General features: G+C 35.0%; 1 protein-coding gene across 1 annotated transcript; it reads left to right on the plus strand.

Moving 5' to 3' along the window:
- Positions 1-1310: 1310 nt before the first annotated feature.
- Positions 1311-7790, plus strand: prrx1a (paired related homeobox 1a). Its single transcript, XM_051097079.1, has 4 exons — positions 1311-2087; positions 4630-4805; positions 4920-5101; positions 7079-7790. The coding sequence occupies exons 1-4, from the start codon at positions 1841-1843 to the stop codon at positions 7209-7211; spliced, it is 738 nt and encodes a 245-aa protein (XP_050953036.1). The 5' UTR covers positions 1311-1840; the 3' UTR covers positions 7212-7790.
- Positions 7791-13228: the final 5438 nt, after the last annotated feature.

Raw genomic sequence — 13228 nt, forward strand, 5'->3', positions numbered from 1 at the left:
ATTACTGTAATTTTGTTTTAGTGCACAAATGTTTTTTTTTTATTTCAATCTAAATCCATATTTAGATTGCTTTTAAACCTTGCTCATAAAGAAAAAATATGTTACAGAGGCTGATTAAAAATTTCTCCTACTATATACGGGCCTAGTTTTGCGTTCCTCAAAGAGGCAAGAACTTTCATTCTTCACAAAGATTCAAGGTTTCGATATGTGGCAGATTTATGGGCAGAGTAAAATAATAATAATAAAAGCAAAGCTGCGCGCTGGCACAGGGCAGCGAGCTGGGCTTCGAGGGAGAAATGGGATCTTGGGGGAAAACTAATGATGAAGAAAGATCTCCTCAATCCAAGCTCCTTAATTAAATGCACGGAAAGAACGAGAGAGGCACTGCACATCTGGATTCAATCTGCGCCCCTTTGATGGCATCAAGTGTTCTTTTCCCAGACCTAGGAGGCTGACGGAGGCAGCTTGGAGCCTGAACTCATGTCATTGCGACACATGCAGAGCTCGATCCCCTCCTGTCGAGAGACTCTTTAAAAGCGCACGCAATGCTTCGACATCCTCTGTAAACCGATTCAAAAAGAACAACATTTTAGTGTCACATCATGGACTGACACCAATACAAAACGCACGATACCCATATTATCCAAGAGCCCTGCCAGGGCGGAACTTTGATCATTTTGCGTGTTCTTGTTAGCTTAACATCAGCTGTCCCTTTATTCAAACATGTCAAGACAACAGCATATAATTTAGGGTGACTATTTTATTCAGCATGGAAAGAAAAAAGTTGAGATCATTGCAAAGAGACAGAAGTTTGTTTAGGTCACTGAAAAATACTGATGATCACTAAAGATGTTTTAAAAAATCTAGTCGACAAAAAAAAAAAAAAAAAAAAAAAAAATCAAACAGAAAACACTTTCTGTCAAATGTAAGATTTGTTTTTAACTATGTGTTTTTTTTTTTTAAATGTAAATTTTTTAAATGTAAATTCGTTGGATGTGACTACAAAAATACATAAATTGATTTACTGCTTTTTTTTTTTAAATAATAATAATAATCGCAAACTATATAATTTTCATTAGACATATTTTGAAAGGCCAAACAAATATCAACAAATATAATTACTAAAATGTTGTTAATATGAAATTGTATTCAAGTCTGTTTCTCTCATTTTTAACGTATTTCTGAATAACTTAATAGATCAGGAGGGAAAAAAAAAACACAACTATCATCACGTCACGTTGACCCATTAATTATAGAGTGGGATGTTAGGGGTGGAGAAAGAGATATGACTTCGTTAAAGGTTAGAAACGCGGACAAAAAACATTGCCACGTAATTAGGGTTTGTTGTATGTCTATCATCCCTCCCCAGGGCTTCAAATGCTCGCGTATTTTGCTCTCAGGCTCCCCCCTCAGCGCCAGTGTGTGCCGTTTGAAGTACCGGAGAAAGAAGCTGAGAGAAGCTCGTCCGACCTCCTACTATTGGGCGTAAGTCGTTCATCTGTGCCATCAAACCTTTCTCGCCAGTTTACTCATTCCCTCACTCTCGGATCGAGAGGGGAAAGTCTCCGTTACAGAAACTAAGAGGGAGTCATCGGGCAAAAGGCGAACACTTTGGAGAGTTTGGAGTTCTTGAATTGGAGATGTGTTTCGGTGATGCCCTTTTTCCATAAAGACGCATGATTGTCAAGTAAAAGAGTGGTAATTACGCTGTTTTGGATCAACTACGGATGAAGAAATCAACATCGATCTGTTTGTCGAGCACAGAGTGATTGTTTATGGTCAAGACTTAACCCATGTTGGTTATAGGTAGAGGATATCTTGGGTTTCGTCAGTTTGCGTCATGACTTCCAGCTATGCTCATGTAATGGACAGACAAGCCACGCTTCCTAACCGACTTGAGAGTCCGATCACCGCAAATCAGGATCATTTACAGGCTAAGAAGAACTTTTCCGTCAGCCACCTGTTGGATCTGGAGGAGGCGCGGGAGATGGTGGGAGCTCAAGCGGAGGAGAGCGCAGGAGAGGCGGGCAGGAGTATGCTGGAGTCTCCGGGACTGACCAGCGGCAGCGACACGACACAGCAGGAGAGTAAGTTCATAAGCAAAACATGTCCCATTGACTCTTTAAACAGCTAAAAACATTAGTAGCATTCAAGTATCAGGATTATAGCTAATGTTTTTTTCTAATTTAATATAGCTAAGATTTTAACTTCAAAAGTCGTACAAAAAAGCAAATTAGTTACTTAATGAAAATGACTTCTGTTTAGGGTCTCCCAATTATTTTGGGACTAATTACCAGGCCTTGAACACAAATAGATTTGTATGAACACAAATAGATGTGTTTAGCACGTTACAGTGCAGAAAATTGTCACGTTAGCAGATGTGTGACAATGACAGACATCAAGAAAGTGTAATGAAGGCTGCGGATCATGCAAACATATAGGCGCTATAAGAAGACACGATTGCGTTCTGCTTCATTTACGCCACACGCGTTTGGTTAGCAATTAAGACACGTAATTAATTGTAGTGTGTAAAACTGTTGCTTAGTCATCCCGAACTGTAGGCCTATTTCCATTTGTTTAAACAATGCGTAATAGTCTATAGATAATATAGTTGCATAGGCTATAGATAATGTAGTTTTCACTGATATTAAGGTTTGTTAGAATAAATCAAAATAAAAATTTAAAAAGTGATAATTTTACAAACCTTTCTGACTGTAAGTCAGCAGGCTGTCATGCATGTAGACCTACTAGGCCCTTTTATATTTTTTAAATATTTTTTCTAAGATCTGCAAAATTCATAAGAAACAGGCCCTATATATTTTTTCTTATATTCTAGAGCTATTTAAAGATTTAAAGATGTAGTCCAAATATGCAATGAATTAATTATTTTATGAATGAGTCAGTAAAGTAAATTAAACGTATATAAATATTAGTCCGTCTACGATTTCAAGACTGAACGTATCGTTTATTAGAATGAACTCTGTGTATTGTTAGGCATCATATCTGCAATTTTTAGTTTAAAACATTACGAAAATTATTGTAAACACAAGCTTTTTGCTAATGCCGCAGTTCTTGTTTTGCGAAAGCTGTATTTGTCTACATGATAGTCATTATTTATTTATTTTGGCACATACATGTTTTAAATCTGTCTTTGAATCAGTCAAGCTACTAAGTTTAAAACAAATTAAATTTTAATAAGTAACTAAATAAACATAAGTGAGTAAATAAATAAGTAAGTTAATATGTTGGCGCTCATATTCCGTACCTCGGGGGGGGAAAAAAATTAAATATAGCAGTACGATTTAAGGGCATTTAGGCCTATGCTAAAGAAAAAAAAACAAAAACAAAAAAAAAAAAACAAAGAAAAAAAGTATTATTATTTTATGGACAATTCACTCAACATTTCAGATGTGACTTCAGATGTATTATTTAAAAATGAATGACTTTGGAATAACCACAACTGAAGTGAAGATAAATCTCGTGTAGGCCTAAGCGCATAGTTAAAGTTAAAGATGATTTTCGTTGTTACTAGCACACAGCTGTGAAATGTTCAGCTCTGTTCAAGCTCTGGGCCCGGCATTGATAACCTCTTCTTTCAACTTTGTTTTGAGTTTACGGCCTTGGAGGAATTGGGGCGAATCAATTCGTCACTGGGGTATTTTCTCCCTCTCTAGGAAGTTTTATGGAGCGATTTAAGAACTGATTGATGTATCCAAGGAGGAGTGAGTCTGAAACGATCTGCGTTTCCCCGGACCAAAACAGGCCTAGACATTATAATTGGCATTTTATTACTAGAAGAGACCAGAATAATTTTAGAATGAAAGAAAGAAGATATAAGAAAAAACAATCTATTTATATCAAAGCTTATGGATAAATTATGTGGAAAACTGATGTAGTTTTATTTACAGTACATTCTGGCTGATGATGAGCTAATTCTACAAAAGCTGATGGCTGTATATTATTTCATAGTTTTATGTTCTGTTTTAGTTCTGTAGGCATAGTAAATTTTATATAAGATTATCATAGGACCAGACTGGATGACATAAAATATTACTTTATTTGATAACATTTTTCTAAACTTAACCTAAATTCTGTCAAAAATGGTGTTCTCTTGTGTTTTTGCAGTGTTTATCATTAGCAGAGAAGTTTATGTCAAAATCACATTACTAAAAATATCAGGGGGGAAATGTGCACAAAATAAATTTTAATAAATAAAAAAATAACTTAAGGCCTCATATTGACTTTAAACAGAATATTATTATAGGCCAGGTTATTCAAATAAAGCACATATAGGAATAGCAGAAATCTTTCAGATTTTTAATAATGATCAGCTGTCTTGCTTACACATTCTTTAAGCTTTGATTGGGAAGCAGTTTTAGGAAGGTTCATCACTTTTGACTAAAGCAAAATCAAACTGGAAAAATCTGTATTAACTCCAGTGTTAACTCCATGTCCAGTTCTTAATATAAAAAAAAGTTAGCTTTTTTTGTGTATCAGCTAGTTTACTAGTTTGACTTAACCGTAACCATATGAATGTAATGTCTTTTTTTTTTCAGGTTGTTAGGCTGTTTAATGAGTACAGACTACTATAGTGGGGATATTCATCTGATCTTGTGTGTTTCCTTCTAGATGAGCAACTCAACTCAGAGGAGAAGAAAAAGCGTAAACAGAGGCGTAATAGGACCACATTTAACAGCAGCCAACTGCAGGCCTTAGAGAGAGTGTTTGAGAGGACGCACTACCCTGACGCTTTTGTCAGGGAGGACTTAGCACGCCGGGTCAACCTCACTGAAGCTCGAGTGCAGGTTAGCTATTTTTTGATGCAGCATTGGCCTGTACATTACCTTATCACAATGCTGTATTCTGATAGTAAGGTTGTTCAGTATATGTCAAACTGAGCACCTTTTGTGATTTTCCAGGTGTGGTTTCAAAATCGGCGGGCTAAGTTTCGGCGAAACGAACGTGCAATGCTGGCTAGTAAAAACGCCTCGTTGCTCAAGTCTTTCTCAGGAGAAGTAACAGCCGTAGAGCAGCCCATTGTCCCACGACCCGCTCCCAGACCCAATGACTACCTGTCCTGGGGCAGCTCACCATCATACAGGTTAGGTGTCATCTAGTTTTTTACGCCTCTGTATGCATTACCATTACCAATGCTGCTGGACATTATTTGTGCCGATGTTATAAGAATATTCTGGGTTATTTACAAATTATACTTGTGAATTACTGTTTAAAATATTCAACTATTGCAGCATTTCAACAGTATAACAATGAAATGTAAACATTAAACGTGTTACAACAGTTGTAGATTTTGTAGAGTTACAAATGTTACTTTTGACTTGAGGTCAAGGGTCAGTGAATGCATGATTTAATGTACACAGTAATTAATTGGTAACACTTTACAATAAAGTTCCATTTGTTAACATTAGTTAGGATGCGCAATGAAAAATACTTCCAATGCATTAATTATTGTTAGTTAAGGTTATCATGTATTAATGCATTATTAAAAAGTTGTATGGGTAACACTTTACAATTAGGTTTATTAGTTAACATTAGTTAACTACATTAGTTAACATGAACTAAGAATGAACAACATTTATTAATCTTGGTTAATGTTAATTTACTAATGCATTATTAAAATCACAAGTTGTGTTTGTTAACATTAGTTAATGCATTGTGAGCTAACATGAACAAACAACGAAGACTGTATTTTTATTATCTAACACTGACAAAGATTAAATATTGTATACTGATAAGGTAAATATTCTAATAATGTATTGTTCATTGTTCATTCATGTTAGTTAATACATTAACTAACGTTAACAAATGACACCTTATTGTAAAGTGTTACCAAAATATGAAACTATTGCACCATTTCAAAAGTATAACCATGAGAAACTTTAAAACATTTAAACATTAAACGTGTTAGTCTGAGTTACAAATGTTACTTTTGACAGGTCAAGGGTCAGGGAATGCATGATTTAGACAAAATGTATACACTAATTGGTAACGCTTTACAATAAAGTTCTATTTGTTAACAAGAATGGGCAATGAAAAATACTTCCAATGCATTGATTATTGTTAGTTTAAGTTTATCATTTACTAATGCATTATAAAAAGTTGCATGTTAATATTATTTAACTGACATGCACTAACATGAACTAATGAACGGCTGAACTGAAGTTAATAAAAATTAATAAATACTGTAAAAATTGTTAGTTAATGCATTAATGAATGTTAACTAATGGGAGCTTATTTTAAAGTGCCACCTAAATATTTGCAATGCAAGCAGATTTGGATAAAAGCATAGAAATAAATCTACGTAACTATCCATAAAACTATTTACATGCCCATAACCATAAATTCAAAAAGTAGTTTGGATGATTTAGACAACTTTACAGATTGGGTAAAAAGCATTTTTAGGGACGATTTTATTAAAATGCTTTAAGAAAAATATCACCACACATTACAGTATTTTTGTTACTGTAAACATATGCTGTTGTTGTTTGGGAGTCAAAATTATTAACAAATTTTAAATGCATTATTAATAAATATTAAATTATTATCTTGAAATTAGGGCTGTCAAACAATTAATTGCATACAAAATAAAAGTTTGAGTTTGCCTAATGTATATGTGTGTAATTTTATGTACATACAAATACAAACACATTCATGTATATATTTAAGAAATATTTACAAGTATATGTATTTACATAAATAACATATTTCTCTTAAATATGTACATTAATGTGTGTATTTATATATATATATAATAATAATTACACACAGTACACACACATATATTAGGCAAACTCAGACTTTTATTTTGTATGCGATTAATCGCGATTAATCGTTTGACAGCCCTAGTTGAATCAGAAATGTTGTTCCACAAATGCTGCCCATACGCGTGAAGTTATAAACACCCCAGAGTAGTACTGCATTTTTGTCCCAAATATTTTGGCCATTTTTGGAAACAGGAGGAGTGAATGCATTTTTGTCAGTATTACTGAATTATTTAATAATAACAAAAAGTGTAAAATCCTGACATCCTCATCCTGACAACATAACCCTTTCCTTACAGCGCCATGGCATCTTATTCTCCATCGTGCGCTACCAACAACACAGCCCAGGGCATGAATATGGCCAACAGTATCGCCAACCTGAGACTGAAGGCCAAAGAATACAGCCTGAACCAGGTACCAACGGTCAACTGAAGCGGACAGCAGGGCTGTCAGAGACTCTGAGGCACACGTCAGAGAACAATCCCAATGTCCCGACAAAACCCGGCCCGTAATATTGACAAAAATGTTGTTTTCTGTCCTCCCATATGTGTTTTACTCATATCCGTCAAGGAAAAGAAGCAAAGGAGAATTTCTTGAAGGTACAGAGCTTTCCTAAACCAATGATTTACATAAGACTGTCATGTTCTTGGCATGTGGGAAAATGACATGTGGGAAAATTCAGTTTTGGAAAATGCAAAATGGAAACTTTCTCTGTTCACACTCACTGTGGCAGCCTGAGTGTGGTCACCCCGTTTGAAGACCGCGGCTTACTATAGATCGCTTTCTCCAGACCGTTGCCGACCACAGGGATTTGATGACCTCTGTGGAATCCATATACTACAATCTTGTGGACATCTGGGAAGTTTTTAGGATTTCCCCTTGCTTTCTCCTTGGAACTCATAAATATGCACTGAGCCCACAAATTGGGATTTGGATATTTTGATTATTTGGAACCGGGTGAAATTTGGCTTCCTTGTTACCGTACTCTAAACTCACTGTTTTCAGTTTAAATCACGCAGGGGTTATTTGTTCATTTTGCCGTATGCAGAACTCTAGCCATGTATGTAAGAAATGAATTTGGAGCCTAGTTGATTTTACCCATTTATATTGTCTAAATATATCTAAACATGTAATATTCCTTTGCAATAAAGATGTCCAAGCAGTGTAACAGCATTACGTTTCAGGCTTAGAGTGTCCTCGAATGTCTTTACGGCCTACCAGAGAACAATCTGACATGTTTTCAGCACTCACTATTGAGCACATAGACTGCTCTTATTCTATGATTTGTTCTGTTGCTGGCAACAGTTCCACATATCAGATATTGGACCCAGTTACATTATGTACGCATAGCCTTGCAGGAAGTGTTTTAGAATAAAACTAGATAAAAAACGTACTCCCGCTATTGGCCCGTTTAATTTACACCATTACGCAATAGAAGGCAGGTGAAATCATTCGGAAACCCGAGAGCAGTGAGAGCTAGAGCCGCGAGCGCAGATGTTACGTGTGCTTTTCCAAAGCGAAACGTCTCAAAGTGTGTTTGTAGTGCTCTCATAGACGGTTGTTACTCTTTCCTCCTCTCTGTGTGAACATTTACCTTTAAACTGTAAAATAACTCTTCGTCGGGACTCCTGGGGGCTTCGTGAGAAAGCTTTGCAAAAATTCCTGCGGCTCTTTTCCTCTCCACCGGTTTTCCACTCCGCTTTTCTAAGGTACACAAGGCAAAGAAGGGAAATGACAAAATGTAGCTAATCAAACTGGCCATTTACAATGAGATCCAAACACTTCTAGCGCTGTTGTTCTTTCCCTGCCAGCCATCGTTCCATTAAAGTGCTTGTGTATTTGCTTTGGATTTGAAAACGTTTTAAAGGTTGAGGCGAAAAATCAGCTCTGAAAAACAGCCTGTGCGTTTTACTACCTGATGATGGAGTCTTTGGTGTCGCGTGGTGAACTTTGATTCCTTTAAGCAGTCTTCAGGGCCGCCGCTGTTAAATTTTTGTTGAACAGGAATGTTTACTTTCAAAACAGTCTGTTTATGGCACAGGAAGCCATCGTTTTGAGTTTAAGTGGCCGCGGGCTGTTTTTGAATGGCTGACACTGGCTTGTTTATGTACCTGATGGCTCCCTTGGTCTGCTGATTACATGTGACCTCGAGTGACCTCAGAGACACTCAATTGGAGGAAGGGGGTGAGCCGGTGAGTTGTTTTTCTTTTCATCTGTCTTTCAGCTCTGTGAAAAAAAACTGACGGCTGTCATCACTGTCATGCAATTCTTTAAATATGGCCCAACAATTTGTTTACGTCATGTGAAATGATGTAAAATGAGATTCTCACACAGCATCGTTGAAATTATTAGATGTTATTCGTTTTTTGTGCTTAGTTTTTTTTTTCTTCCAAAAGTGACAAAAAATTAGAGATGCACAGTGTATCAGTACTACGTTGGTTGTCGGCTAATATTAGCGTTTTATTTTTGAATCTTATTGGTTAATTTTATTGTGCATGCTCATTTTTTTTTACATTTAGATTATATTTGCTGTCATCTAATGCTCACTTCATGTTAATATACACTACTGTTCAAAAGTGTAGGGTCAGTAAGTTTTTTTTTTTTTTTTTTTTCAAGAACATTTATAATGAAGATTTATAAAGATTTATATTTCAAATAAATACTGTTCTTTTGAACTTTCTATTAATCAAAGAATCCTGAAAAAAATGTGTCATGGTTTCCATGAAAATATATTAAAATAAAGAAGTTATTTTAAAGTGTATAAACATTTCTCAGTATTATGGTTTTTGCTGTTTTTGATTAATAAATGCAGCCTTGATGAGCATAAGATGTAAAAAAAAAAATGTAACAGACACCAAATGTTTGAAACATAATGTATAAACACATATAATAGTTTGATAAATAATCTTTAACTAACCTTACTATCTATCTGTATATTATAATGATGTGACGCCTAAATTGAGGTGTAGTATTTAAACAGCTGATTTCAGTTTTTTTGTAATTTAATTTAATTTAATTTAATTTTTAATCCTGTAATTTTTTATTGTTCAAAATTAAATAATCAAATTAAATGTAACAAATTATTATTTTTTTCTCTCCTTAATTCTCTCTTTTTTTCTGTTTTAATTTTTCAGAATTACATCCCCCCCCCAATTTAATTTAATTAAATGTTGGAAATTAAAAAGCATGTGTAACTGAAATCATGACACTTATAAAATTTAATAAAATTAGTATCTTATTTTTTTATTGTAATAAAACAATTTAATTTATAAATAAATTATATGTAACAAAAACATTTATTTTGGCAAACAAAAGTGCTGCACAACAGAGGTTTACTGTTAAAATTAAAACAGAAGAAAAATAGTGATTATTCTTTAAAAAAAGTAATAGTAACTTCATAATTATTAGAATCATTCATACGTTCTATTTTACAGAAATATATTTCTGTCACAATTTCTTCAAGTTAAACAGAACTTTTATTTTGACCTTAGTGTCCCTGTGTGTATATGACTATAGTTTTTCTCAAATTAAGCAGTAAAACGCTCACAAAGACACTCACAGAGCAGCTGAAGATGAATTTCATGTATTCATGCTGTCATATATCGAAACAAGAGGCTGAAAACACAGCAAGCATCGCGCGTGCTTCAGTATGTGTGTAATAAACGAAACCGCGTGTCTGCGCCATTCATTCACACATAGACACGACGAACAAGCAGATTCTTATTTAAATAATCTTTTGCGGTTTAATATTCACAAACACTAATTGCGATTTAATTTAAGTGTACTGACCTACTTTTGATTAATTTATCCAAAATTCCATAACATTTCGCGTTATACAGCAAATTATGACTGGATTCCGTGATTCCATCCACGTTTTCTGCATGATGGAAATCATAGGGCCCTAGAACACAAAGTGTCATTCCAACTGTTAAAAATGTATGATAAAGTGGTTTTAGATTAAAGAAATTGTCACTTATTTGTTAATGTTATGTTGCTTTTCCAACTACAGTTGGAAAGCAACATAACATTGATGGACAAGAAGCGTATGAGTCCCTACAATCCAAGTTTAAGCTTTTTCTTAAATGGTGCATCTATATTAAAATTCCAGTCATTATTCCAGTTGTGACGCCTTTCATGTGGCTTCTCCCCACAAGCTGGGCTCGTTCCATCCAATTTACAGCGGAATCTTTATGATCCAAGCAGTTCATGAGTCAAACCCTTTCCAAATACAGCCATCCTCTGAGGACCTGCAATACACGGGATGTTCACTTTAGAGAGGGAGCCATTTCCTATTATTTTGACAGTTTTTTTTTCTTGACACAACCCTCTTTGAACCATTTATATCAAGGTCGATGGGCCTTGAAGGTTTCTTAACAAAGTGAGTCTCTGGTTGGAGGATTTTTAATGACACATGCAGAAAGCTGGACGGAATCGCTACTGTCCTCACACCAACATCAACCAAACACCTCCGAATGAATTTATGACTCTAAAACGTGTGTAAGTTTTATCCCGTAATGTTCTCAGGTGGGCTACTACGCTCATATATGTTTGTTCACACTTTTGATTCTATAAATACTGAAAAAGCTTTGCTCACGTCCCTAGGAGAGTTGTTTGAGGAAGCCACTAGAAGAGAAAGAAAAAACAACTTTCATGTTGTCTCCTCTGTCCCCCTGCCCGGGCGTCCATCTTACCTTTCACAGCCTGGGCTCGCTGACCCCAAGTGCTTCCAGATGTCGTCTAACTCTGACCTGAGCCCTGATCATACGTCCACCCCCACCCCCACCCCCACATCCCTCTGCACCCCTGCAGCCCACTGACAGAGCCTCCCCACGGACGGACAGCTCCGCAGATGACAAGCGAGCAGCTCACCCCCATCAACCTCCACATCTGGAGCCCATTAAGAAGGAGACAGTCAGGGAGAGAGAGGGAGAAAGCAGAGAGAGAATGCTAAAGAGAATGGGGTGGGGGTTCAGTTAAACTAGAGCTGGCTGAAAATGCGGTTTGATCTCTCCTCAAGCCGTTACCTTTGAGAAAGACAGTTTTCTTACGTATAGCTCTTTATAGTAATTGCTTTGCTTTCTGAAGCTCAGAGGGAAATGAATGCAATTACCATGTAGATAAAATGAAAAGAATTATAATTATGGCCACATGGGTTGTGGTATCATGTTTAGACTTGTAGAGATAACATAATGTTTTTAAATAGTGTCATGTTCTGAATCCGTATGCTGATATTTTTAGCGTGGATATGAAAAGTTAGAGTTGTTGCCATATAACAATTTATTGTAATCATGGGCTGTCAAGCATAAAAATACACCACAGAAGCACCACAGTGAAAAAATAGACTTCTTAATGACTTTTTAAGAATGTATTTTCTAGTAAAAATATCTGAAAATCATTACAGAGTAAATTTACTTAAGAAACACTGGGAAAAAAGAAAAATATATACTACCAGATAAAAGTTTTTGAACGGTAAGATTTTTTGGTTTTCTAAAAAAAGTTCCTTTAGCTTGTTAAGCCTGCTTTTATTTGATCCAAAGTACAGCAAAAACAGTACAATTCTGAAATATATTTACTATTTAAAATAACTGCTTTCTATATGAAAGTATTTTAAAATGTAATTTATTCCTGTGATTTCAAAGCTACATTTTCAGCATCATTACTCCAGTCTTCAGTGTCACATGATCCTTTAGAAATCATTCTAATATGCTGATTTGCTGTTCAAGAAATTTTTATTATTATTATTATTTTCAATAATTTTCTGAAACAAAGAGCTTTTGTAACATTATACACTATACCATTCGAATTTTGGAGTCAGTATCCTTTTTTTTGGAGAAAGAAATTATAGAAATTAATACTTTTATTTAGCAAGAATACTTTAAATTGATCAAAGGTTGTTAAAGACATTTATAATGTTACAAAAGATTTCTATTTCAGATAAATACTGTTCTTTTGAACTTTCTATTCATCAAAGAAACGTGAAAAAAATCAGCTCAGATGTTTTCAACACACTATAAAAAAATAGTTGTTTCAACTTAAAATAATTTGTTACCATGCTGACTTAAAATTTTTAGTTTACTCGGCGCAATAGCCGACAGGCGTCCCGTGTTTAAATCACGACTAGAGGACTGTTCTCGCCCCCGCCCCCTATCTCTCTCCCACTTTGCTTCCTGTCCATTCTGATCTGTCATAATAAAGGCTAAAAATGCCAAAAACAAATCTTTAAAAAAAAATACAATAAAATGTTTAGTCAACTAAAATATTCCAGTTCTCACTTAAATTAACATTAAGTAACTTAAAATTTTAAGTTGACTAAACCAAACGGTTTAAGGCAGCGGATAACACTATATTAAGTTAAAACAACTTTTAAGCAGCATATCAGAATATTACAATAATTTCTGAAGGATCGTTTGACTGGTGTAATGATGCTAAAAATTCAGCTTTGAAATCAC

Source organism: Labeo rohita, chromosome 2 (assembly GCF_022985175.1).
Source record: "Labeo rohita strain BAU-BD-2019 chromosome 2, IGBB_LRoh.1.0, whole genome shotgun sequence".
Taxonomy (NCBI): Eukaryota; Metazoa; Chordata; class Actinopteri; order Cypriniformes; family Cyprinidae; genus Labeo; species Labeo rohita.

Bases quoted from the DNA above. Each gene is read 5' to 3' on its own strand.
- prrx1a (XM_051097079.1), top strand. From the start codon at position 1,841: ATGACTTCCAGCTATGCTCATGTAATGGACAGACAAGCCACGCTTCCT. The intron at 2,088-4,629 runs GTAAGTTCATAA...GTTTCCTTCTAG, and splicing joins CGACACGACACAGCAGGAGA to ATGAGCAACTCAACTCAGAG. The intron at 5,102-7,078 runs GTTAGGTGTCAT...CTTTCCTTACAG, and splicing joins GGCAGCTCACCATCATACAG to CGCCATGGCATCTTATTCTC.